The sequence below is a fragment of the Rutilus rutilus genome, assembly GCF_951802725.1.
Source record: "Rutilus rutilus genome assembly, chromosome: 18".
Taxonomy (NCBI): Eukaryota; Metazoa; Chordata; class Actinopteri; order Cypriniformes; family Leuciscidae; genus Rutilus; species Rutilus rutilus.
Genome location: NC_140231.1, coordinates 2,801,400 through 2,828,855, shown reverse-complemented (window position 1 = coordinate 2,828,855; position 27,456 = coordinate 2,801,400). Strand labels below are relative to the sequence as shown.

General features: G+C 40.1%; 2 protein-coding genes across 2 annotated transcripts; one reads left to right on the top strand and one right to left on the bottom strand.

Moving 5' to 3' along the window:
* Nucleotides 1-527: 527 nt before the first annotated feature.
* Nucleotides 528-8,571, top strand: irs4a (insulin receptor substrate 4a). The gene is made up of 2 exons (XM_084387324.1): nt 528-3,898; nt 6,545-8,571. The coding sequence occupies exons 1-2, from the start codon at nt 799-801 to the stop codon at nt 6,547-6,549; spliced, it is 3,105 nt and encodes a 1,034-aa protein (XP_084243450.1). The 5' UTR covers nt 528-798; the 3' UTR covers nt 6,550-8,571.
* A 972-nt stretch (nt 8,572-9,543) lies between these two features.
* Nucleotides 9,544-27,399, bottom strand: atg4a (autophagy related 4A, cysteine peptidase). Its single transcript, XM_084386874.1, has 13 exons — nt 27,343-27,399; nt 26,863-26,964; nt 24,031-24,102; nt 21,536-21,634; nt 19,689-19,790; nt 19,227-19,299; nt 18,680-18,759; nt 16,415-16,581; nt 16,251-16,329; nt 14,153-14,298; nt 11,628-11,684; nt 11,445-11,556; nt 9,544-10,158 (listed from the first exon to the last, which is right to left on the bottom strand). Exons 1-13 carry the CDS (start codon nt 27,350-27,352, stop codon nt 10,094-10,096), a joined length of 1,164 nt encoding a protein of 387 aa, XP_084243000.1. The 5' UTR covers nt 27,353-27,399; the 3' UTR covers nt 9,544-10,093.
* Between the last annotated feature and the right edge of the window lie 57 nt (nt 27,400-27,456).

Sequence of the window (27,456 nt, the reverse complement as noted above, 5' to 3'; positions counted from 1 at the left end):
TGTGTGTGTGTGTGTACAATATATATAAAATAGAAGAAAAAAAAAGAAGAATATATATATTTCTCTTTTTCTTTCCCTTTTTACATTACCACTTTCTAGCCACATGGTTTATATACCTCAATTTCTTGTGATGCTATTATTCTAAAACTATTTGAATAGTGTCATAATAATACAAATTAGTATAATAAAGAATGAGCAGGAGTGTCCAAACTTTTGACTGACAGATCAGCGCGAGACTCTATGTCAGTCCTTAAAATCGTCCAATATTTTATTTTCTATATTTAAAAAAATGTAAAACTACATTCTTGTGTGAAATAAACCATCTCGTTCTCGCCTTTTGGCTCTTATTTTCATTCCAAATATATTTATTCCAGCACCAGCACACAGAGGCAGCGCGCTCCTCCAATCAACAAGAAGCGGTTGCTGGAACGACGGCTCTGATTGGTTTAGAGTGCTGTCTGTCACACGAGCGGACCAATCAGCAGCGTCTCCTGACGCCGTTCACCCCGCGCAGTACGCTGACGTGCGCGTCACGTGATGTTTTCGCTGGGCTGTAGTGATGTGTAGCCACCATGAGTGAAGCGGGCAAATAAAGATTTATAATGGCAGCGAGCGATGATGGAGGCTCCGCGAAGATGCAACGTTTCGTCGTGCTTGTCGTGCTGAACAATCACCGCGGCGATACATCGGAAAGCAGCACGGATTACTCGAACGTGTAATTGTATCAGAGCTAGCCAACAAAATGGGCCGTGCATCGGCGTAAAGCTGAGGTAAAGTGACCTTTCATTGCATTGTCCCATGGAAGATCGGCCGCATTTACCGAATCACGGCGTCATGTTGACATTGGAGGCACAACCGCGTCGCGTTGTCACGAAAACGACCGCGACTAACGGCGACATCTCTTGTGCTACCGGGGAGCCACCATCCTCATCTTCCTCCTCTTCCTCCACCACCTCAATCAATAACAGCTCCCGTTTGCCCATGCACTTAACAGCCTCCTCTCATTCTCAGCCACAGAGGAGGTACCATCCGCCTTACCACTTTAAAGTGCATCATCTGTTCCCAGATGAGAGCCCTCAGGATGCTATATTGAGGAAGAACCTGCCACCCCTCCAGTATAAGGTGCACGACTCTGCCTTCTGCCGCGTACTCAGCGCCGACACCACCGCTGCCGCCCTGGCCGCTGCCGCCGTCTGCTCCGCCGGCGTGGACCGGGACATATGGAAATGTGGCTATCTCCGAAAACAGAAACATGGCCACAAGAGGTTCTTTGTCCTTAGGGGCGCCAGCAACCTCGGGCCTAGTCGGTTGGAGTACTACGACAGCGAGAAGAAATTTCGAAACGCCCTTAAAGCTGCTGCCTCCGGTGTTACATGCCCTGCCAAAAGGGTGATTTACCTATCACAGTGTTTTACGGTCAACAAAAGGGCTGATGCCAAGAACAAATACCTCATTGCCCTTTATACTAAAGACGAGTACTTTGCGGTGGTCGCCGAGAGCGAACAGGAGCAAGAGGAGTGGTACTTGTCGCTCACCGAACTTATGACGGAGGGAAAAAAGGGGCAGTTGGACAACGACGAACTTGACGACGGTTACGGTACGATTTCGCCGGGGACTATTTTCAAGGAGGTGTGGCAGGTAAACGTCAAACCTAAAGGCTTGGGTCAGACTAGGAATTTAATGGGGGTGTACCGTCTGTGCCTTTCCGCCAAAACTATTCACCTGGTGAAGCTGAACTCGGAGACGCCCGCCGTCAACCTGCCGCTGATGAACATCCGCCGCTGCGGCCACTCCGAGAGCTTCTTCTTTATCGAGGTGGGCCGCTCTTCTTCCATCGGCCCCGGGGAAATCTGGGTGCAAGTCGAGGACTCTGTGGTTGCGCAGAACATGCACGAGACCATTCTGGACACTATGAAGGCTTTGAAGGCCTTTCCGGACTTTAGGCCGCGGAGCAAAAGCCAGTCCTCCAGCTCAAATCCAATTCCGTTTATAACGACTCGTCGGCATCTCGGCAACCTTCCCCCAAGCCAAACCGGACTGCAGCGCCCGTCCAGAACAGATTCGGTGACGGGAACGCCACCAACCGGGAAAAACAAAGGGCGAGGACAACGCTACCGGACGTCCAGCGAGGGCGAAGGCACTCAAGATCGACCCCTCAGCTCCGGCACGGGAAGCCTTGTGCACCTAAACACCCCGATCCTCAGTGTGGGCCGGGAAGAAAGTGGCAGCTGCTGCACTCACGCCTCACCAAGTTCGAGCCAGCACACCCGCTCCGCATCACTTCCGGTGTCTCACTTCCTGTCCGCCACCAGCCCCATTAGCGTGTCCAGCAGTAGTGGACATGGCTCGGCTTCCGACACACACACTCGCCCCTCTAGCTCCTCCATTTGTGGCTCGCCAAGTGACGGCGGCTTCAACTCCTCTGACGAATTCTGCCCGAGCCCGTGCGACTTCAGGTACTTCCACGCAAGTTGCACCACTCCCGAATCCCACGGCGGCACGCCTCCGATTAGGGAAGACTACCGTCTGACTGAATACATGACCATGGATTGGCATAAAGATGGAGCAAGGACTTTCGAAGAGGAGAGCAGTTACATGGAAAGGACTTTCCTTAAGCTAGCACATTCGTCCAAGCCAAAACTAGGCGGGAGTTTAAGCGTCACGCAGCAGAAAGCTACGCAAACCTCGTCCTCTTTGGACGAACCGAGCCCGGTGGAGTCGAAACGACACCAGGTTTGCTCGTGCATCCTGAAGTCAGCTTATAAGTCTGAGTTGCATTATCCAAACAAGCCTCTCTTGCTCAGCTCCGAGTGTCAGAAGAAACTCCCGAAAGATGACGGCTACATGCCTATGATTTACAGCATTGCTCCCTCTCCGAATGCAGATTACACCCCTATGCATCCCAGAGCAAACCATCCCGTCCACCCGTGTTCCTCACAGCAAGCGGAACGATTCGGCTACATGATGATGCTCCCGGGCGACGGCACCTCCAGCAGGGAGCAGGTGGAGTACGACGACTACATGGACATGTCCCAACTCACCGTGACTGAAGGCTTTTCCCAAGCCTCACCGGAAGGCCCGAAGGCCTCATACTTCTCTCTCCCGCGCTCCTACAAAGCCCCGTCCCGAGACAAGCACCAAAAGATGGACTACATTCCCATGTCTCCACCCGATCCCCAAACCCCGCCTAGTCCCGGAGAGTACATTCACATGGACTTTGTGTCGCGTCCCTGTCACACTGCAGTGTCGCCGTCCTCCGTAGACTCGCCCTCAACTCCGCCGCCTTCCCAGCCCTGCTATCGCCTATGTTGCTCCTCACCGGATCACGACTATTTGGGACTAAACATGGATAGCCTCCTGAAGGACCGGCCCCCTCGGCACTCGCTTGTAGCTCCGTGGAACCCTCCTAACTACGCCCGTCCCTTAGGATGCTCCTATGGACAAGCGTCCGCTAATTTGGATCCCGAGAAAACGCACGACGGAGACAGTCCGTTGAGAACGATGCAGCATCTTTGCGTCTCCGAACGGCTCGCTCACACGGAGCCGAAGGTCATCAGGGCGGATCCACAGGGAAGGAGACGACACAGTTCAGAGACTTTCATCCCGTCGCCTGCTTCGTTCGCTAGCGGTTGCGGGATCAGACCCTCAGCCAATCAGAATCCCCCGGAAGCTAGCAGATGGCAAAACTCCACCTCCTTCGATAGCATGTGGTCGCACTCGGACACCGCTACCGCCTCATCCAGCTACCTCAACTACATCGCTCTGGACCTGAGAGGCGTGGCCAGAGTTGCCCGTGACACGCCCCCTCCGCGCACCGCTAACAGCAACCTCCAAGAGAGCGATGCGTACGCTGGTATAGACTTCTCCATTTCGGGAGGACGTGCCACTGCCTCAAAAGGTTGGTTGCATCTCTGTCTCCCATTATGCTACAAGATAAGTGACCGCAAGTAAAAGGCTGCATGCTGCATCAACGTTCATTTCTGAGTTTGTCATGTGTGAATGCAAACTATTAAGAAAGCTATGTGATGTAAAGTACACTTATTTAAGACTTATTTAAGACTGTTAAGACTTACTTAAGTTGTTCAAAGAAGAGATGATGGAGCAGAATTGTCATTTCAACTTGCTGTTGTTATAGTAAAAAATATTGCTGTTGCTTTCAAAGACATTCTTTTTTTTTTATTATTATTATTGATTGAACATGATTTGAAACTTGGTTTTGCACACTTTGAAAAGCACTGGGTAAAGAGCACTTCATGCGCACAGGTGTTGTGATGTGCAAGTATGATATTAAAGGAATCCACTGACTTGCATGCTGCATAAAATACTCGCTTTCACAGTTTTGACGGTCAAAGTAAAACTTTTACCAAGATGACTTAAAATGTTTGAATTCTTGGTCCATCAAACCTGCATTCCTGCTGCTGATGATGATGATTTTTCTTTCACACCTACATCAAAACAAGAAGTTTGCGGGTGACGTTGCACTCACTTTATCATGAGAGTCAGCTGAAGTTGACAATTTGTCTTGCAATATTTATAAAAGCTTTGATTAGACTTGCACTCACACTATATTACATCTTCTGTTAATAAACAACAACAAAAAAAGGAAATTCCACACACTATAAGCAAAGGTTAAAGGTTAGTTCACCCGAAAATGAAAACTCCCTCAAGTTCTTTAAAACCCATATGAGTTTGTTTCTTCTTCTGAACACAAAAGATGATAAATATGGGCAACCAAACAGTTTATGGACCCCATTGACATCCATAGTATTGGTAAAAATACTATGTAATTCAATGGGGTCCATTCTGACATTCTTCAAAAAAATATCTTCTTTTGTGTTCAATAGAAGAAAGAAACTCATACAGGTTTTGAACGAGAAAATTATGACAGAATTTTAATTTTCGGCTGAACTGTCCCTTCAAATGTTTTATTTTTACTCTAAGAGAAGTGTTTATTTTCTGAAATCATTCAACCTATGCATATAATAAGGTTTTGCTTCTAAGCATTTAGGAAAACCACTGTCTAAACATCATCATTATCCTGATTTCCAATTTATGCTTATATGTTTCAAAAATTAGGTCTGCTGTAACAAAAAACAAACAAACATTAATGGGTTGAAAAATATATCTGGATCCCAATCAGTTTTGTCCTTAACAATTCATAATTGACTTTAAAGGGTTAGTTCACACAAAAATGAAAGTTCTGTCAGTAATTACTCGCCCTCATGTTGTTCCAACCCCGTAAGACTTTCGTTCATCTTCTGAACACAAATTAAGATATTTTTGATGAAATCTGAGAGCTGTCTCACTCCTCCATAGACTTCTAGGTAATCGATATCTGCTATCCCAGAAAAGTTAGTAAAGACAATGTTTAAAATAGTCCAAGTGACTACAATGGCTCAACCTTAAGTTCATCAAGCGACGAGAATACTTTTTGTGCACGAAAACAACAACAAAAATAACGACTTTATTCAACTATTGATTTTCTTCTGTGTTTCTCTGAGTGAGTTCACGTAGTGTAACTTCGGGTTGTGCGTCAGAACGTAGGCTCACTATTGGCCGATGCTGGTCATGTGTGTGATGCTGGCCAATAGTGAGCCTCCGTTCTGGCGCACAAACCAGAAGCGCTGCGCTGTTACACTACGTGAACTCACTCAGAGAAACACACAGAAGAAAATCAATAGTGGAATAAAGTCGTTATTTTTGTTGTTTTTTGCGCACAAAAAGTATTCTCGTCGCTTGATAAACTTAAGGTTGAGTCACTGTAGTCACTCGGACTATTTTAACATTGTGTTTACTAACTTTTCTGGGATGGCAGACATCGATTACCTAGAAGCCTATGGAGCAGTGAGACAGCTCTCAGATTTCATGAAAAATATCTTAATTTGTGTTCAGAAGATGAACGAAAGTCTTACAGGGTTGGAACAACATGAGGGAGAGTAATTACTGACATAATTTTCATTTTTGGGTGAACTAACCCTTTAATGTTAATATTATGGTAGTAAACTTTAAAAAAAAAAAGTTACTGATTTACGTGGTTCCAGTATATAAAAGTTGCTTGATATCCAAAGCGACTTCTATGGCAAGCCGTTTTAGCTTAAATTGTACCCAGCGTTACTCATCGCAATTGCATTTTTACTAGTAAGAATGCAATTGCAGAGCTCTACAATTAAATTACAGAGCTCTGCAATTATACATATCTTTCATTCGTTTTTTTACTTGTAAAAATTCAATTGTAGAGCTCCGTAATTAAAAATGAATGGAAGTCAATGGAGACATATGACTAGTAAAAATTCATTTGTAGAGCTCTCTAATTGTAATTGCTACTAGTAAGAATTGAATTGTAGAGCTGTCTAATTGAATTCTTTCTAGTAAAAATGCAATTGCGACGAGTAACGCTGGGTACAATTTAAGCTAAAACGGCTTGCCATAGACTTCTGTTGTATGAAAGCTATGTTTAATAATTCCCCTGGAAATCAAACCCAGGAATGCTAATAACTAACATCTATCTAAATCTAACACAATATCCATCTCCTCATCCCTGCAGATTGAGTGAGTAATACAACGGTGCCCGAGGGAGAATCAGGACACGACCTCTGGAGCGATGAAGAGGAATCATCCTCCTCCTCAGACCTCCACCAACACAGACTGAGAAACTGCACAACCTCTTACGCTCCGTGTTTCCCACATAACTGCCTCAACAACCGGTTTCATTTGTCTGTTTTTGTCCGAATGATACTGTTTGTTTTTTTGTTTTTTTTCGGTCTTGTTTACTAGAGCGGGTTCGCTAAACTAGAACTGTGAGCTTCAGATATCTAGCACTTCTATTTTTGTGTGTACGAACAAACTGAAACGCATCATGGCTCTTTTGGTTACAGGTTTGTGTTCCTCCGCGCCGGATCCGTGTAAATATGAGAAGCTTGTATATTGAATCTCATTTTTTTGTACAAGGAGCCACTCCTCAAGACGCTCGCCACACTTAGTTCCACTGGTTTTGATTTGTATAAAGTCAAAATATTTTTTCAGGGGTGGATTTCGTCTCGCTTTAGAGTCGTGAAACGGCGCATGAAAACGGCCCCTGCGAGTGTCCATGAAAACGTAAAATTGGGCGAATTTAAAAGACACTTTTCCAATCGTGCACTTTTTTTTCTTTTTTTTTGACGTGACAGTGTTTCTGAGTTGCTACCTCCTGAAAACGCTCATGAAATCCTCTAATTAGTATTAATGTGAAGTCACGTGATGCAGAATACCGTTTCTCCGCGACCACGGCTTTCCTGTCCTCGTTTAAAATGCGACGCGGCATTGTTTACATAAACGGCGGGTGTTTCGACGGCACTTCTCGTGGTTTTCTGTATTTACATTTCACTACTAGTCTTACAAACTGCCACATCACAGTCGTGCTACTCTGCGTTCCCCGCGTTTTGTTTTATTTATTGATTATTTATTGATTATTTATTGAGTGACGGTCACCGCGTTTACGGCACGGTTCGAGAGCGGGAGTTCAGTGTATATACGACTTCAGAAAACCTCTCATCTCTTGGGCCTTTTTTTCTAGTCCTTTTCCTCTTGCTTGTACCTGAAAGCTTTATATGAAGAGGTTTTGGGTTGAGGTTGTGGTTGTGTAGTGAGATGTGTAAGCTTTACAGTAGTAGTCCAGATTCTGTTGGGACGAAATCATACGTCAGTGATTTTCCACTCGTTTGGGTTGCGTGACGTCACACTCGTTGGCGCGCCTTTTTTTTTTTTTTTTTTTTTTTACTAGCTATTGTGTCATGATATCGCGTTGCTTTAATGTAAGTAAAATGTGAAATGAAAAAAAAAACTAAACAAAAACAAAAAAACAGTAGTATACCGTTTCTTGGGGATTTTGCTACACAATAACTACCGTGACAGCCTGGGAAAATAATCAAACGTGTGTTTTTTTGTTTTGTTTTTTTATACTTGGGGCTCTACTGAGGTTATATTTTGGGGATTCTGATATTGTGTCGAGTTGTTTGCCTTTTACAATGATTGAAAGGAAGAGTTGGACAAAAAAAAAAAGAAAAAAACGAATAAGAATTAAGCATTTGAGTGTGTCAACAGTTTGCTGTTCATATGGTCAGTACTCAGTTATGCTGAAAGCTTGTTGATAATAATGACTGAAGCAGAGCATTATCAGCGCCGTCTTCCTTTTGTAAATATTGTAATTTTTGATATCCCTTCTCTAGTCGACATGCTACACGGCACCTCGTTTGGTTTCAAGGATGAGGGTGTTTGAGTTCTTTTTTTTTTTTTTTTTTGGTCACTTCTACATTTTTATATTTTGTTTTTTGTGTATATTTATTAGATTGTTTTTTGCTTGTAATAGAGCTATTGCAATAAAAAAAGTGCCAAGGTATCTCATGTGCTTGTGATTTCTCATGTCTTGTATGATGCAACATGGCTGTGGACATGTTAAGACCCAGCTTTACGCTTATTGTCCTGTGCTGTAGTTGATATCGCTGACCTCTACTGGACAGAGAAGAGCGAGAATAATCCAAACATGCCTCCTCTCTGAAGATACCATGTCCCTGAAATGAGGGAGAAATTAAGCCTTAAATATTCCATTAGTAAATCAAGTTATATTACCTATTTTAAAAACTAAAGAAACAAAGCTACACAATTTAATTTAAGTGAAATAAGTCACATTTTTCATTTATTTGATAAAAATAAATAGTACAAATTGTGACGTATTACAATTTAAAATAGATTTTAAAGTGTCATTTATTCAGCATCATTACTCCAGTCTTCAGTGTCACATGATCCTTCAGAAATCACTCTAATTATGATTTATTATCAGTGTTGGAAACTTTTGTTTATTACCTGTGATACTTTTTTCAGAATTCATTGATTAATAAAAAGTTTATAAAAATAACAGCATTTATTTACAATAGAAATCTTTTGTAACAATATACACTATCGTTCAAAAGTTTGGGGTCACTCGTTTTTTTTCCTTCTTTATTTGGAGGAAATTAATAATTTTATTCTGCAAGGATCGTGTTAAATTAATAAAAAGCAATAGTAAAGATTTATAATGTTACAAAAGATTTCTATTTTGAATAATTCTTTTTAACTTTGTATTAATCAATGAATCCTGAAAAAGTATCACTGAAAAAAAAATATTGATCAGCACAACTGATAATAAATCATAATTAGAGTGATTTGTGAAGGATCATGTGACACTGAAGACTGGAGGAATGATGCTGAAAATTCAACTTTGATCACAGGAATAAATTACACTTTACTGTATAATCACATAGAAAACGGCTGTTTAAAATTGTAATAATATCTCACAATATTACTGTTTTTACTGTATTTTTGATCAAATAAATGCAGTCATGGTGAGCAGAAGAGTAATGAGAATAGTAATGTTTCCAAACTTTTGACTGATACTGTGTGTGTGTGTGTGTGTGTGTGTATATTAGGCCAATACATTCTTTCTTTAAAGACGTTACATATTAATATTTCACTCATCAACCGCTGAAGAGTCCTGCTCAGAACAAAGACGGTGAACGGGACAATAAGCGATACGTAATTAGGTAGTTTATTTGTTCTAAAAAAGTGATAGGACCAATCCAAAACACGATAACATATTTAAATATCTTCATTTGAAGCCATATTTACAGATGTGCAGGGGTGGGTGTCATAATTAACCCATTAAAAAGGAAAGGAAACATCACCTTTACCAGTCAAAAACATAAATATGTCAAATAGAGGCACTTTTTTTTAACCAGTAAGGTTTTCTCATATAACACTGAATTAGAGATTGAGTGTTATTGTGCATATGGTCGATCTCCTGCAGTCAGGAGGTAAGAGTGTGTTGAGGCGGTACAGATATCATCCTCACGAAAGCCTTCACTCCATCGTACAGTACGAGAAAGTTCATGCAACTGGTCAAGCTCTGCTTCTGTGGTTAAAAACACAGGCCTCTGGGTGAGGCTGAACGTCACACGGAGTCGCTACGGGATCCTTGGCTTGTTGTGTTCTCCTGTTTCCACGAGCTCGTGTTTTCTGCTGTGTGTTGATCTGAGGCACTTGTGGAGCGGAGACAAGCTTCAGACACCCGACCGGCCCGAGATCACACGTTTAGGATCTCGAACTCCTCTTCCGACTCGAAAAGCTTGTCTGGAGACTCGATGAACTCTAGGAGAAGAAGAGTGATGTTCAGGTTATGAAACACAAATTCACTTTGCCACAGTTATCTAGAAGTATCTTGGGCCCAGTTTACAGCTGGAATAAAGATGTGTTTTGGTGGATCGGATCACATGTAGACGAGGGAGACACTTATTTATAACCGTTGCGTTCACACAGAACAGGCCCTGTGAGTGCCGTACGCCACTTCCCACACTTATGTTATGATTTATAAAAACAAAACTGAGGAGAAAATATGCGCACCTGCACGCAAACTCTGACCCATGCGTACGAACACTTAGGAGACGGAGCAGTTTAGAGACACCGACGGTGAGCTGAGGGACCGATGAAGGAAAACCACTTTAAATCTTCATTATGAGTCCTAATCATTAAAGGGATACTTCAGGATTTAGCATTAAGCTTTGTATCAGTAGAAAACCTGTAGTGTTCTCGAGTGACCGTGCTTCCCTCCCTCATGTCCCCCTGAGACCACAGATTTATGTCTTTTTTGTCTGGAAAAAATCCTCCGATGACACAAAAATCGTCATTTTACGTCATCGGAGGATTTTTTGTCCAGAGGCGAGAGACTCCAGCCAGTAGGAGGAGCTGTTCCTCATGTGTTCAACCCGCCCATAGAGGGATCTCACTCACAGAATGTACACACAGTGTCAGCCATCTTTCTTTGGAAGCTAAGCTAGCAGGCTCTTGTTCTGTGGAGAAAGCTGAGTAGTAGGGGTTACCATCCTCTTTTCCCCGGACATGTCCGGCCGTCGAGATCGTCCAAAATGTCCGGGATTCGGCTTTTGCTTTCTGCGGTCGCCATTCATTGTTTACATGCACACCTTTTGTTTCAGTCTAACTGAATTGATTCCGGTTGGTGAATCTGAATGTAGTGTTTACATGAACGCTAAACAAGTGATCGGTTGATGTGCGTTTTAGCATTGCTAAGAAAATTCCCGCTCCTCCGTGAGAGATACGAGACCGGACTCGTCACGGAGACTCACTAGTAGCCTAGCCTTGTTGTTTAACTGCGCGCTCTTACCGGTAGGCGTGGCTTGGGAGTGGCCTCGTAGAGCAGCGAAGCAAGTGCATTCTGGGAGTTGTTGTCTTTCATCCACATGAGCCAAAAATACATTTTCTGGCATTTCTCAGTCTAGAAGGCTCCAAATTCTAAAATAATTTCACATTTCTTCTACATAAATGACCTATTTTAAATACACACTCATCTTTCCAGAGGTGAAGTATCCCTTTAATACCGTGTGTAAACAGGGCCAAAGGTTCGTGATCCGACACATTACCTGCTCCTGTGGTCTGAACCTCTGGTTTGGTGGGAGGAACAAACGGAGGCCAATGAGAGGGATGTTTCTCCACCAGCTCGAACATACGCAAGTTTCTTTTTTTGAGGAGCTCCTTGAAATCAGAGAGAATTATTAAAAGCAAGTTAAAGGTATGAAGCCAGAAAGCAGACGTGCCAGTCTCACCTGCTGAACCAGATCACACCAGCTGTCAAAGTCCTCCTCGCTCTTGCAGAAGAAACCCTAGGGGACAAACACTCACGTTTACTGGCCACTCAAACCCAGGCCTGAACACACTCAACCATCTGGAACTCACAACGCTTGGCTCAATCTCTCATTCATGCGTTTGGAAGTGAAACGGTCTCAGCAAATAAATGCTATGTAAAATGAATGGTTATGTTTTGTAATATGGACTCTGTAAAGCTGCTTTGAAATGATGTGTATTGTGAAAAGCGCTATAGAAATAAACATGATTTGAATTGAATGTTTTCACACATAAGCACAGACAGGCCTTTGATTAAAGCGATATGTACTCAATTACAATTCTGACAATTGTACATACTTTTATTTTGGGGTGTAAAATACAATCAACAGTATGCAAAAGATCTGAGAATAATATTAATGATAACTTTACATAATAATTGCAATATTTTTTTATCAAACTTCAATATTCTGATTCTTTCTTTGCTTCGTGTAACAGAAGGTGCCCAAACATTTATGAACGGACAAAAATCCAGCTTGATTGAGGGACGCTGGCTGAAAGTAAAACTATTATTGAACTGCATTATATCGAACTGTATTACATTAAAATGCACATTTAAAAAAAAATCTATTTTCTACATTTCGCTGCAAAAAATCACCAACAACAAACCAACAAAAACACATTGGAGGGCCAAATCTATCATCATCTCTGATCTAGATGAGTTTTTGTTTTTAAATATTACTATTTAGGTACTCTTATTTCACTTTTAGCATTAGTTTTAGTTTTAGTTTTGATACATTTCTAGATCAATGCTTAAATTTTCTATATGTCATAATCATTTCTTAACAAACAAGTATTCATTACTTCAATAAGCTCATTGTTTCTGCCGTACTGTAAAGTGGACTCGTGCATTTTCTGTAAAGCTGCTTTGAAACGATGTGTATTGTGAAAAGCACTATAAAAAAAAGTGAATTGAATATTGCATTTTAAATAAATTTGGGCACCTTTATTCTGGGTAATATCGCTCTAGCAATCGGATCAATGTTTCTGTACTTTTCCCATGATTCATGGTTTCTGTGCCATTCTCATTATTTTGAAACCGGTCTGACGACTCCCTACTGGAGTTTCCCTTCTCGGGAAATACACACAAAATTATGTCAAAATATCCTCGTAATCACAGTCAGATTTGTCTTAAGTGAACGTAAACAGTTGAGAAAGAGAACATGTGTATCAGTGTATTGGATCTGTGCAGCTCTTAAAGGGACAGCAGCCTAATTAATGTTCATTAAAATCACTCACTGCTCTTGACTGAATCACTTTTGTAGCTTTAGTAAGATTAATCTTTATTTCATTTATACAGTGAAGACTATGCAGTGTTATTTTACATTTCAATTTCTGTACCTTGAACGTTAGTTGTATTTATTTGTGCTATCGCTAATTTGTTTATTTGCTCTTATTTTATGACTGACTGTTTCCTTGTCTTTAATAATGTTTGAACCTTATATTAGTTAGGCTAGTTGTATTTTTGTTAAAACCATAGGCAAAAGTTCTTTGAGTGAGTGTTCAGGCTGTTGATTTTTGTTCATGGTATTCAATGTTTTGGAAAAAGACACAGAATAAATATGTTTGATATCTAAATGTTTTACTTTTTTTTTTTTTTTTACCTTATTGGAACTGAAACTGGGAATCGATAAGAATCAGAATCAAAAAGTAGAATCAGAATTGCTAAAATTCATACAATACCCAAACCTAGCCTTAGTGAACAAGGCCCTGTGCACAGCTGGTGTTAAGATGTGTTTCAGTCGATCGCATCACAAGTGGACGACTCTAAACACAGGTGTAAACGGGTCTAAAGCGCTTTGAGCTCGTCCACTTTCTCCACTTCCAGAGGGAGTTAAACACATTCAAACCGGTTTGCTTTCGTAGTGTAAACGCTCATGTGATCGAGTGTGTTCAAACAGCCACTAAAAGACCGTCTACTGAATAATGCGTGAACATTATGAGAAGAGCTCGAGCCGGACGGGGTTTAAACTTTATCAGCTGGAGACACAAGTTTGGTTTGAAGAGGGAAATCGAACCAAACACACTGTTCTCTCAGCGTTCCTGATTTCTAACACACACTCTCAGCGCTCGGCTGATCTTGTGGCTGTAAGAGCAGAACTCAAGCTGAAGCTCTCCGTGTGTTCATCTGTCGTGTTCATATGTAGATTGCGTGATCTTATTTCGTCCATTAGATTGAAAGATCTGAAAAATCCCACACATTTACCCGCTCTGAAGAAGTGGTTGAGAGTGGATTAAAACACCAGGTGTAAACGGGAATGTGTCTCCCTCGTCTACTTGTGATCCGATCAACAAAAACGCATCTCAATACCAGCTGTAAACTGGGCCTTAGAGCAGTTTTTCAAAACCATGAAACATTTCAAACATTTGACCCATGGTTTATCTTGGGTGGGGAGAAGTGCTAAACGAGGTTAGGCTGACGGGAAGCACACAGAGTCTGATCTCTCACCAGTGCAACCGAAGGGTCCAGGCTGGTGATCTTCATGCGGTGAGGGGTCCTCTGACAGTGATAGCTCTGGTCGTCCACAGCACTGCCTGACTCAGAGTCCACGGCCTGCTGCGTAGTGTGAGGGTCCAGATAGATCAACTCGTCATCTGAAGAAGCACAAATGAGAATGCACAAATGACACATGGAAAAAGCATCACTTTTTTGATTCTTTTTCATAGGAATCATTCCCCTGGTTTCACAGACAGGGCTTAAGACTAGTCCTAGACTAAAATGTAAGTCTGAGCTGTTTCCACTGAAATAAACTTGCACTGACTGATCTTAAAAATATATCAGTGCCTTTTTAGTTTTAAGATGCACATCGGTAATGTTTTTTTCTAAGCATGTTTATAAAAATTACTTAAATGTCCTAATTGATCTATGGTCTAATCCTGGCTTAGTCTAAGCCCTGTCTGTGAAACCGGGCCTACATCTGCGTTTCCACTGTCGGGCCAGTGCGAGCCGGGGCGTTAAACGGGGCGGGCGGGGCCAATAGCCTCGAACCTGGAGCACAAAACCACGCTCGGGCCAGAAGCTCCGCAGCGCTTCACTAAAACACGCCTCTCTGGAACAACGTCACACAAACTCATCATTTCACCAACAAATGGAAGTTTTATCAGAAAACAAATCAGAAAGAAATGACTGGAAACTAGCGAGATCACAAAACGAACATGATAAAAGCGATCGTTTGCTGACATTTTTGTAGTTTACTTAAAGATTTATAACCCAAGCAATCAATGTTTTACCACAGTTTTACACTAATAAGTGATACATTGACTTTAATGAATCAATTTGTGTCAAGATTGCACACTAGTCACACAGAAATAAAGTGGTATTTTATTAAACAGATAGCCTGGGAAATCCCAGACAACTTCCGGCAAATTTAGATTTGCTCTGCAAGTAGTCTGGCAAAGAGCTCATTCAAGCCCATTTCTAATCCGTCCAAATCGAGGCACCAATCAGAAACGTTGAGGCGGGCTTTACACGATGACGATCGCTCTGATTGGTTTTTAGGTCTATCCAATTGCGCCCAGAGGCATTTGAGCGACGTCCGTTGGTGAAGCGCATCAACTTTTAAATGCATTATTATATTCAAATTGCAAACACATGAGGACAGTCTCCATGAAAGACCCACTGGCAGATGAACGTGCTACTACATTTCTCTCCGAAACGGTAGGAAATTAAATTGGATTTAATAGAGGATTTTAACTGTGACAAGATGATTGACAGGGCAGTTTACGTGACAGGACGCACGCGACAGATCCGTCCGATAAAGATGACGAAGTGTCCCAAAGCTTGCCTACTTTTTTGCTACACATTCAAAAGTAAATACCTTTCCTTCACAAAAAGAGTACATACTTTTATGGCATAGTGTAACTTAGGCGAATTGGGACGCAGCATATGGCTTTACACGATGACGATCGCTCTGATTGGTTTTAGGTCTATCCAATTGTGCCCAGAGGCATTTGAGCGACGTCCGTTGGTGACGCCCCTTTGGAAATGAGTTATTAATGAAGCTTTGCCAGACCATAACTCAGTTTCTACTGAGAGTGGTCTGGTTTTAACCAGGCTAATAAACAGAGGAAGCTCTCGAAAAACCGGAGTTGCTTTATTTTGTGACGTATGCAGAGCTACATATGAATATCAGACAGTCCTGTATAAAGAGATGAGACATACTGATGGATAAAATACATACATGATTGTGATCGCCTATATGATTTGTCTGATTTCTTCAAGTGGCCGTATTTACCACGTTTACCATGGTAATGGTTAGCGCGCATCTTTTGCATCGCGTATAAATATCTCTGCCTTATACGGTGACCAGAATCCATATCGGATCACAAACAGAAGTTATTCAAACACTCACTGTGAGTTTTGAGCTAAAATGATTGTAAAAGTCTTTAATGCGGATGCTAGCTGGTACATGAAGTCCTCCGTCGCTCGTTCGGCCTGGAAGTGACAGTGGGCACGCACCAACACACTCGCTTTTGGCCCGACAGTGGAAGCACGGCTGTTGCGGAAGAATCATCAGAGTTTCGAAACTAAGACTGAGAAAACTCACCAATAAATCCAATAAAATAAAAGGCCAGGTTGGGCTTTCCTCCCAAAACACCACATGACTGAGGCATCTTGAAACACTCCTAGAAAAAGAAGATATGAAACATGTGATGCATGAAGGGCCATCAAGATCATGCACTCGGACTGAACATCAGAGAAGCGTCATACTTTGAAGGCCTGAATGTAGACGGGGTTGATGCTGTTGATGCCCATTCGCAGAGGAATGACCAGGAGCAGGGGCCTCCAGTCCAGGGGCCGTTGTGTGTGAAGATGAAGAGCCTCTGAACCGCTCCGGCCTGACACAGACTCCCGGCCCGGCTGCTGGCACTGCTTCTCTGCTCGTCAAGAAGAGTGGAAGAGAGAAACAAGAAGAGTTAAAGGGGCAGTGTGTGATTTTTAGCAGCATCTAGTGGTGAGGTTGCGAATTGCACCCAACAGAAGTTACGGTGGCCAACAGGAAGTGATGTCGTCGTCTGAGACAGCAGAGAGTAGCCAGTTAAACACTGAGGTTTCTTTACAAAGATAAAGTAAGAAATTAGGTTTACTTAATTATTCAGTAAAACGATGCTATTGCGAATATTATTGTTACTTGTTCATCATTGTGTCAGTGTTTATCCACTGACTTTAGCTGAAGCTTCTTTACATGAAGAACAACATAGTGACGAAACGCGTTTGTCCGCTCAGGGCCACTGTAGAAACATGTGGATGTAAGCGGACCCGCGGTGTGTGTAGAGAGAAATGCTCATTCTAAGCTAATAAAAACATAACGGTTCATTATTGTAAGGTCTTTATACGCCACTGAAAACATAGTTATGTTTATGATATTGCATTTCTGTCAACAGATCCTCCTAAATATTACACACTGCTCCTTTAAGGTTGATTATTTGTGTATTTATTGAACTTTTTTTCCCAAAACAAAACACTTTTAGATGACATACTTATAATATTAATAATGAAAAGTAAATAAATAAACATAAAAAAGTGAATAAAAAAATAAAAAAACAATGAAAAAAAAAGTAGAGAAACAAAAACAAAGTTAAAATAAATACAAAAGTCCCTGACAGCACTTCAGTAAATACATCTCACACCAGTACATTATTTACATGATTCAAACAATAATATAAATTAAATATATTTCCTTCAAGCAAATATGTTTCAATAAGTGCCCACTTTTGTCGAAAGTCTGCTTTTAACTGCAAATATATTTTCTCAAATATATATACTGTATATATTTCAGTCTTTGTGTCCATTCTGTCACAATAGGTTCATGCACCTTCATCTAATCCACAGTGAATATCTTCCTAGCTGCCATTAATAATATATGCAATACAAATTAGTGGGATTCACTAAACTGATCCGAGGGGAAACCTGTGTGCACTGATATATCTCTTCCTAAAACTTTACTAATTTCCCTTTTAACCCCCTTCCAACACACCTGCACTTCGGGACATTCCCAGCATGCAGTATATGCACGTAGTCCCCCACAATCCCTCCAGCACTGTGATAATGCCGAAGAACTATCACATTTCTCTCTCCACTTCTGTCACCTGATGAGGTTTGGGTTTCTTGCCACTAGCTATGTTTCCATCCAAAGCTGCGAATTTAATTCATGCACAAAATTGGAATATCGTATAAAACATTTGCGAATGAATCAGTGTTTCAATCCCGTGTGTTCAAGAGAACAAAATCGACATTTCATGGAAAATTGCCAGCAAAATATCAGTAATAAAAACGGAAGTGGCTCTTTTTCCCTCCATCATAAACGAGTGTGTCTCAGAGCGTCAGACGAAACCCAGTAAACGCTGTCATGTTCTCCAGCGTTCGGATGCTGGTGTTCGGGAACACACTCGTGTGTGTGAGACGCTTCTGGAGGGAATTACACCAAACCATTCTGATCACACACTTTCAGAAACACCAAACCAACATTAGAGATGCTGCGACGCCATTGGTCCGCTGGTTACTCCAGTTATCCAAATATCATTTTATTTTTTATTATATATATATATTTGTTTCCATTGTAGACTATGTGCATGTCGTCTTATCGGATACAAATATTTATCCGCCTCGATTGAGTTTTTTTATCCACATTTTTAGAAATTATGCACATCTCTGCATTTCCATTAAGCATTTTTTTGTGCAATATCCCAAACTTTGCATAGAAATATGTGGATGGAAACCACAGCTAGTGTCTGTCGCCTTTGGCTTGCTTAGTTGTGCAATATTAATATTCAGTAATACTATAAATTTTACTGCACATACACCATCGGATGAGAACAAAACTGAATAATGACACCAGTTTACAGCTGAAAGTCAAGTTTACTAACTGATGAACTTTGCAACATTTACACTTCTCTTGATGCTTTAAAACAATCTGTCTTGTATAAAGCACTATATAAATAAATGTGACTTGACTAATCAGAAAAAGACACTTACTGATGTCTTCAATGACGACTGTGTTGTCCATGGACACATACACAGCCAGAGTATTCCAGTCATCAAACAGGGCCAGTTTCCTGCAAGCAAACACATACTGGCCATTAGCTCACCCCAACTTCTGGGCACAAACGACCTTGTAACCAATCAGATCAACGTGTGATCGTCAACCAGTGGATCTCTGAGCTGAGTGAGTGAGTGAGGGGAGGCGGGGCTCATTTGCATATTCATAGAACCGCGGATACTAAATGAGGCAAGGGTGTCGAGTTACATTCAAGATATTTTAAGGCATGAAGAATTTATTTTCAAGGAAAAACATTTAAATATGTAATTTTGCTGATCAAAGATGAGTTTTAAGGGATAAAATGATTGACTACAGGGAGACTTTAAAAAAGTTGGAAGTGTAAAAAAGCAGGTCCCTTTTAACACAGATCACTGGATTTGGGAGGTAGAATGTGTAAAACCACTTCTTCAAAATAAGGACAAACGTGTGTAACAACAAAACATTATTTTCAAGAATGTTTGGGATAAAAGAAAAGACACTTGCTTGAGTACTTGCGCCACTGTGTTCGGTCCATACCATTCTCCCACAGACTTGCCCTCGCCAACGCCCATCTGAGCTGCACACACACACACAATACACAGACTTCAGTACCACTGCTGTACAGCACACACACACACATTCTTGTACATCTATCTTTATGAGGACATTCATTGACACAATGCAATCTCTAGCCACTTACCCTAACCTTACCCATCACAACTAAGTGCCTAACCCGACCCCTGACCCTAAACCGACCCTTAACCTCATTATAACCTGATCCCTAAAACCAAGTCTTGACCCTCAAACAGGCCTTTAAAGGCTCTCAGAAACTGAGGACCGGCCAACATGTCCTCACTTTACTCTCTTTGTCCTCACTCCAATGGTCTAAAACTCAATCTAGTCCTCACAAAGATAGTTGTACAAGTACACACACACACACACACACACACACACTGTAAGCCTCACCCATCTGATGTATGGAGTAGCAGCTGTCCTTCTTGTCTAGAAAGCAGCTCAGGATCCGGTGATACTCTCTGGGCTGATGATTCTCTGGATCCCACCGCCAGTCTACAGCAGAGAAGCAGAGAAGCGTTCAGAACCCTTCACTACAGTATCATAGAGTACAGTACGAGTAGCGTGGTAGTAGCTAATCAGGAGTGTGATACTGGCAAAAAATTATAATCTCAATATTTTCTGGGATTTTCTCGATTACGATAATTAGACGCTATTGTACCGAGTGTGTTGTTGCGTTGATGCCTTTCCAGGTTTAGGACTGCCGTGAACAGCTGACTACTACAGTTCTCGATATGCTTCATATTCTGTGCGGTGGTCAGTTCGCAGCAGTGACAGAAATCATCTTTTCCAATCAGTTTAAATGGATTTTTACCTTTTATGGGCATGTTTAACTTTATAAAGGCAGCTAATTAAATCTATGCATCATCTTTTGTGTCAAAATTCTTACATTTAATCAATATCAATCATATAATCAATAGGAAACATCTCTGAGCTGAGTGAGTGAGTGGAGGGCGGGGCTCATTAGCATATTCATAGAACCGCGTATACTAAATGAGGCAAGGGTGTCGAGTTACATTCAAGATATTTTAAGGCATGAAGAATTTTGTTTCAAGGAAAAAACATTTAAATATGTAATTTTGGTGATCAAAGATGAGTTTTAAGAGATAAAAGGATCGACTACAGGGAGACTTTAACTATATTAAATTATATAAATATAAAAGACATACAAAGGTAGTTTTGCCCCTTTCTCTTGAATAATGGGTGCATTATAAATGCATAAAGTGAGGGATATACTCAGCTAAAACGACAATTACAATGTAATGTTAATTTCATGTCAATGTAATGACAATTACAATATTATCTTCATTATTATATTCAACGCTTTATGTTTAAAACGTTTAAAACAAACATTATGTATTATTATTATACACATTATTTATGCATTTGTCACTGCATCTGAGTTGCATTAAACAGTCTGTGTAAATGCAGAAATGCCTCTTCAGTTTCCTCTGCACTGCAAAGATCGATTTAGTTGATACGGATTTTATTCATCTTATATCATCTAAATATCGTTATCGATAACATCCCAGAAAATATCGAGATATCATTTTTTGTCAATATCGCACACTCCTAGTTACAATATTAGCATAACCCGTTCCAGCTCCTACACCAATCTGGGAGACATTTGCTATTAACTTTTAATTTTAGTTTATTGAACTGTTGTATAAAATCAATATCACATTTGTAACCATAACCACGCTGATACTTGGAGAAAAATGGCATCTTCATGCGATATTAACTATATTAAATTATATAAATATAAAAGACATACAGAGGTATTTTTGCCCAATACTGACGCATTATAAATGCATTTAAATAGATTAATCATGCACTAGTCTAACCCACTAGACTACATCACGTAGTGTGTATGTACGCACTCTCTAGTGTTTTTATAAAGTGAGAGATATACTCAATAACGTCAGATTGCACATTGCTAAAACGACAATTACAATTGTAATGTCAATATAATGTTAATTTAATGTCAATGTAATGACAATTACAATATTAACGTAATCCGTTCCAGCACCTTCACCAGTCTGGGAGACTTTAACTTCTTGTTTATTGACTGTTGTATAAAATCAATATCACATTTGTAACCATAACCATGGAGAAAAATGGCATCTTCATGTGATGTTAATACTATGATATTGATACTCAATAACGTCAGATCGCACATCGTTAAAACGTCAAATCCACTATTATCGTAATCCGTTACGATCTGTGCGGCGTTTGCTCACCTCGTCCGAGGTGCCGGCACACCAACGCCTGCGCCAGGATCATCTGTCCACAGCGGAGCATGCACCCCCATCCCGCATCCGACGAAGGGCCCGTTCCTCCTGCGGACACAGACACACTCAACCGGTATTTATACAGCACAGTATATGGTCACCGAGTAAGACATGTTCCTGGGTCAACATATGTTGTCCTTACCCTATCCCTACCCCTAAACCTAACCCTACCCATAACTTTTCCCTAAAATCAGAGGTGAATAACACTGATGTCGAAGCACCTCACCCTGGGTCTAAGCCTAAACTTGACATAAACTGTAAAATGTAAACCCTCAAATCTGATTGGTTGATTGGAAAGTTGTTCCAGGGTCAACAAAGATGTTGATCCAGGAACATGTGATACTTGGTGAAATCACGTTCACCCACAATATATACAGCCGAAGCCGACCAACGTGCTTCACAAAACAACACGTCCAACATGGGGAAGAGACATGTAGAAAAGTAGAAGATTAAAGGTGCAGTGTGTAATTTTTAGCGGCATCTAGTGGTGAGGTTTGCGAATTGCAAACAGCCAGTCACTCACGGCCTATCCCTCCCTCTGCAAACTCCAAGGAGAAGCTACGGTGGCCGACGTAGGATCGGAAGATGTCGTCGTCTGAGTCTGAGTCAGCAAAGAGTAGCAAGTCAAGCAATGAGGTTTCTTTATATTATATTATATATTAAATTATATTTACTTAAATTAAACCACATGTTATTGCGATTGTTATTTTTACTTGTTCATCATTGTGTTAGTCTTTTATTCACTGACTTTACCATAGCTTGTTTCCATGCTAGTTAGTATAAGATAAGAGCATCAAAGCAGCTAGGTAAGGGGAAATAGCTAACGTTACGATGTCCGAGGCGTCGTTCAGACAGCATGTTTTTCTCCACGTTTGCAGAGTCAGGGACAACCTGAGTATTCTGCTGCTTCTCATTCAAGTTAGTGACGAAACGCGCTCTGTAGCGCTGTCTGTTCGCTGTCGGCTACGGTAGAAACATGACGTCACAATATGTCGGCCTTCATAGAAGGGGGGTGCCCGCGGTTATGTAGATATAAATGACTCATTCTAAGCTAATAAAAACATAACGGTTCATTAAGTAAGCTCTTTATACAGCACTGAAAACATAGTTATTAGGGCTGTCAATCGATTAAAAATTTTAATCAATTAATCGCATGATTGTCATGAGTTAACTCGTGATTAATCGCACATTTTTTTTTTTGTTCTAAATGTACCTTAAATTTATACTTTTCAAGTTTGTAATACTCTAATCAACGTGGGCATGGATAAATATGGATGCTTTATGCAAATGTATGTTTATTATTGAAACCATAGTCAACATAGAGCATGAAGACGAGACATGTTTCAAAGGTCATAGATGTTTTTCAAAGAACTTGTTCATGTCTATTAGACACGTGTAGAAAGAACAAAGAAATACCAGGTTCCCATTACTTCTCTTTCTTTGCACTGAGCAATTAACACAAACATGTTTAGATTTTTGCATGACAGGGCAGCTCTTCTGAAAATGCTAAATGTACATTTATTATTTATTATTAGGCTACATTATAGTTTGTCTCTCTCTGTGCCCATTTTGATGAAGCTAAATTCTCAATAAAACTGTTTTCATTGGTATATTTTACTGTTTCTGTTGTCAAACAACGGAATGAATATGAAATGGTGACTGAAACGCGACCCATTAAGACATAACCAGCTCTTCCTTCCAAGACGTTAATCTGCACAATAATCCTGATAATCGAGCCGTCGTCTGATTAAATCAAATACACATAAGATAAACACAATATCTGTTTTGCGATTTCGGCTATACTTGCATGTAAAATTAGAGAAGCAACATCATATCTGTGTTTAACTGAATTAAAGCGCTGCTCCTCTCTCCAGCGCGAGACGCAGAGAGAGAGCGAGAGAGAGAGAGGCGCGCTGGTGCTGGGAGAGCAGTACCGGCGGTACCAGTAGATTCTCAGAAACTAAATAAGGTTTGGGCGCTTTGTTGAAGGGAAAAAAAATCGCTAAATGGGTCTGCAATGTCGCTAAGTTGGCAACACTGTGTATCTCCATTTCTCCAACTAGGTTTTGGGCCACGGGTCAAACAGAAAATACGCGCTGCGTTAATATGATTTTGCGTTAACGCGTTATTAACGCGCTAACTTTGACAGCCCTAATAGTTATGGATCTTATATTGCATTTCTGTCAATAGATCCTCAGAAATATTACACATTGCACCTTTAAAAAAGACAACATTCCTAAAATTCCCAGGGAAAGCAAGAACTGATGAGAATGTAAATGTGTACCTTGACATGCAATGCGAGTCGCTTTGGATAAAAGCGTCTGCCAAATGCATTAATGTAAATGTAAAATACATTCGGACACACTTCTCTGCACACGGACACACTGAGCATCCTGTAATCAGTCCTGGCTTGAATCAGATCCACTAGTTTCCTCTCCACTTACCTATAGGAGAAAACTTCTTCCTGTATGTGAACCACAGTCGCGATCGCACGTCCGAGAGCAGCTCTGATTTCTCTGGAAGAGATACAATGATGTTCGTTTTAGCTTAAGGATTTAAGTAACACTGTTTTACAGTGTCTTTGTTATACGTTTATTCGTTGGCCGATATATAATTATTATCGGCCAATTTGTTTTTCTGTTTTCCTGATAAGTGACTATTATTTTCGACACTGCTGAGAATCCAGCGCTTTATTTTATTTGAGAATATATATTTTTTCCTGGGGATGCACGATATATCGGCCACCATATCGGTATCGGTTGATGTTAGTTTTTACCGTTATCGTTATGATAAGAAGATTTGGCTGATATAATAAAGCCGATAAATACTGTATTATGTCCTTCAGCTGAGACACTTCAGATGTGCACTGTTCAACATGATGGCTTTGAATTGCTTGAAATATGATTGGGATCACTTCAAAAAAGGAAAATACAGTAAAGTGCAAAATGTGCAGCGCAAGTCCGTCATATCGGCTACATAAAATTATAATGAGAACATTATAATTGTGTGTTTGGGACATGGATTTAATGGTGAGACTTTTGCTTTGTAATCAGCCTCTCAGAAATGATATAAAAATTTGGATTTAGATTTATCGGCCGATTTATCGGTTATCGGCTTTCAAACATAAAGAATTATCGGTTATCGTATCGGCCAAAATGTTCATATAATCGGTGCATCCCTTATTCTTTCCCAGCGCACACAGACTTGCCAGATCAGCGAGGGCACTGTTGCTTACAGTGTTTACTGCCTTTTTGTTACAGGGCTATATGTAAGAATTTTCATGTATTAATCGCTTTTTTTATTGCCAATGTGTGAACAGCTTGTAACCAAATGAAATAAAAGAGACCTTCCACGACTTCCTAGGTTGTCTATGAAAGCCTGTAGACTGATATTTACGTGAAGGCTGGGAGAATCATTAGGATGTGACGTTTACAAGCGCTCCCGAGAGCCTCTCTTCCGTTCACATGAAATTAATGCAAATACAACGTTCAGGATAATGCCAAAAGAGCCATTCTGTATATATATACAGTGCAATGCATAAGTTTAGACACCCATGCTGAAGTTGACTAAAAAGAGGAATAAAAAATCATATTTTGGAAATTGACCTTAATGCCTTAATTAAAAAAATTAGGAAAAATCCAACCTTTAAGGACACCAGTTTTCTTTGTGAATGAATAATGTATCGTAAATAAATAAATGTTCTTCCTTAAAATACAGGGTGCATAAGTTTGGACACCCCTATGTTAAATTCCCATAGAGGCAGGCAGATTTTTATTTTTAAGTATTTATTTTATTTTATTTTTTTAGGATACTATGCATCCTTATAAAGTTCCCTTGGCCTTTGGAATTAAAATAGCCCCACATCATCACATAGCCATCACCATACCTAGAGATTGGCATGGTTTTATTTCAGTTAGCCTAAAAGCTAGTTTGATTTGCATTGAGAGATGATCTTATGGAAAGTACCCCATGCCAATCTCTAGGTATGGTGAAGGCTATGTGATGATGTGGGGCTATTTTAATTCCAAAGGCCAAGGGAACTTTATCAGGATGCATAGTATCCTAATTTTTTTTTTTTTTAAATACTTAAAAATAAAAATCTGCCTGCCTCTATGGGAATTTAACATAGGGGTGTACTCACTTATGCACCATGTATTTTAAGGAAGAACATTTATTTATTTACGATACATTATTCATTCACAAAGAAAATTGGTGTCCTTAAAGGTTGGATTTTTCCCAATTTTTTAAATTAAGGCATTAAGTTCAATTTCCAAAATATGATTTTTTATTCCTCTTTTTAGTCAACTTTAGTATGGGTGTATTCACTTATGCATTGCACTGTATATATATATATATATTTGGGCTGTGAAAAGATAAATCGTGATTAATCGCATCCAAAATAAAAGTTTGTGTTTACATAATATATGTGTGTGTACTGTGTATAATTATTTTGTATGTATAAATATACACACATGCATGTATTTATTTAAGAAATATTTTGCAATATAAATATTTTAGATATAAATAACACATTTTTCTTAAATATAGACATGCAAGTGTGTGTATTTATATATATACAAAATAATTATACACAGTACACACACATATATTATGTAAACACAAACTTTTATTTTGGATGCGATTAATCACGATTTATCTTTTCACAGCCCTAATATATATATATATATATATATATATATATATATATATATATCACCATGCTCAGCATCAGCCATCAAAATAACCAATATCAGTTGATTACAAGTATTTACTATAGTAATAACGGTAACACTTTATTTTACAGTGTCCTTGTTGCATATGTTACATGTACCTACCATAGTAATAACAGTAAATTATGCATAATTACAAACAACTAACCCTCCCAAATCATAATCCTACCTTAACCCTATAGTAAGTACATGTAGTTAATTATTATTACTCAGTACTAAAATATATAATTACACTGTAACAATGACACCTTAAAATAAAGTGTAACCGTAATGACAGTAAATGATGCATAATTACAAGCAACTAAACCTTAAGGTTAGCACATGTTGTTAATTAGCCTAATCTTACACAGTACTTACTTGTATAATTACACTGTAATGAGGACACCTTAAGTGTAACCAAAATGTAATATCTTAATTAGTGGTAAACTAATACGGCTTTTGAGGCTAGAGCAGGGTAGCTGATATAATGCAAATTCCCATTCAGTAATAGTGAATGTGTTGAAATATTGATCTGATTTTGCATCATGAACTTGTGGCATGTCTTACTTGTTTTAACATTGTAACACTCTCCCAGGATCCACACTGGCTCGTCGGCTTCAGGAAGCTCTTCTAGATACTCGGAAAACTGATTCTCATACTTGGCTAGAACTGGAGAGATTAGAGTTGCGACACACTGTCAACATGCATTGCTTACACTGTCCACAAACATGGTATTACCACGCTAATTTGCTGATGTCAATGCCAACGACGTATAGAGTAATAACTGTGAACAACAACAACGGGGACTCGTGGAATAAACAAACTCTATGTGTCTGCATTTGTAAGTCAGAGATTCACAGGCCACTGTAGAACAATGAGAAAACTTGAAACTCAGTAACGAAATTTCCTCTGGAAGAATCCCTAGCAGATCTTACTAGACTTTTGTCGACGCTTTTATAACTTAAGACGTCACCTGAACATTGTCGGTGGAATTAATCGATACTTTGCCGACCAATTTCGTATTTATTTTAACCATAAATTCCCTACCTGCCTCCATCCTCGGCCGTCATCGGATACAAATACATCGCGGTGCACTGTGGGTAATGTAGTCGAAGTCTGAGTCGTTCCAATAGTTGACGGCGCCATAAAACCTACAATGAC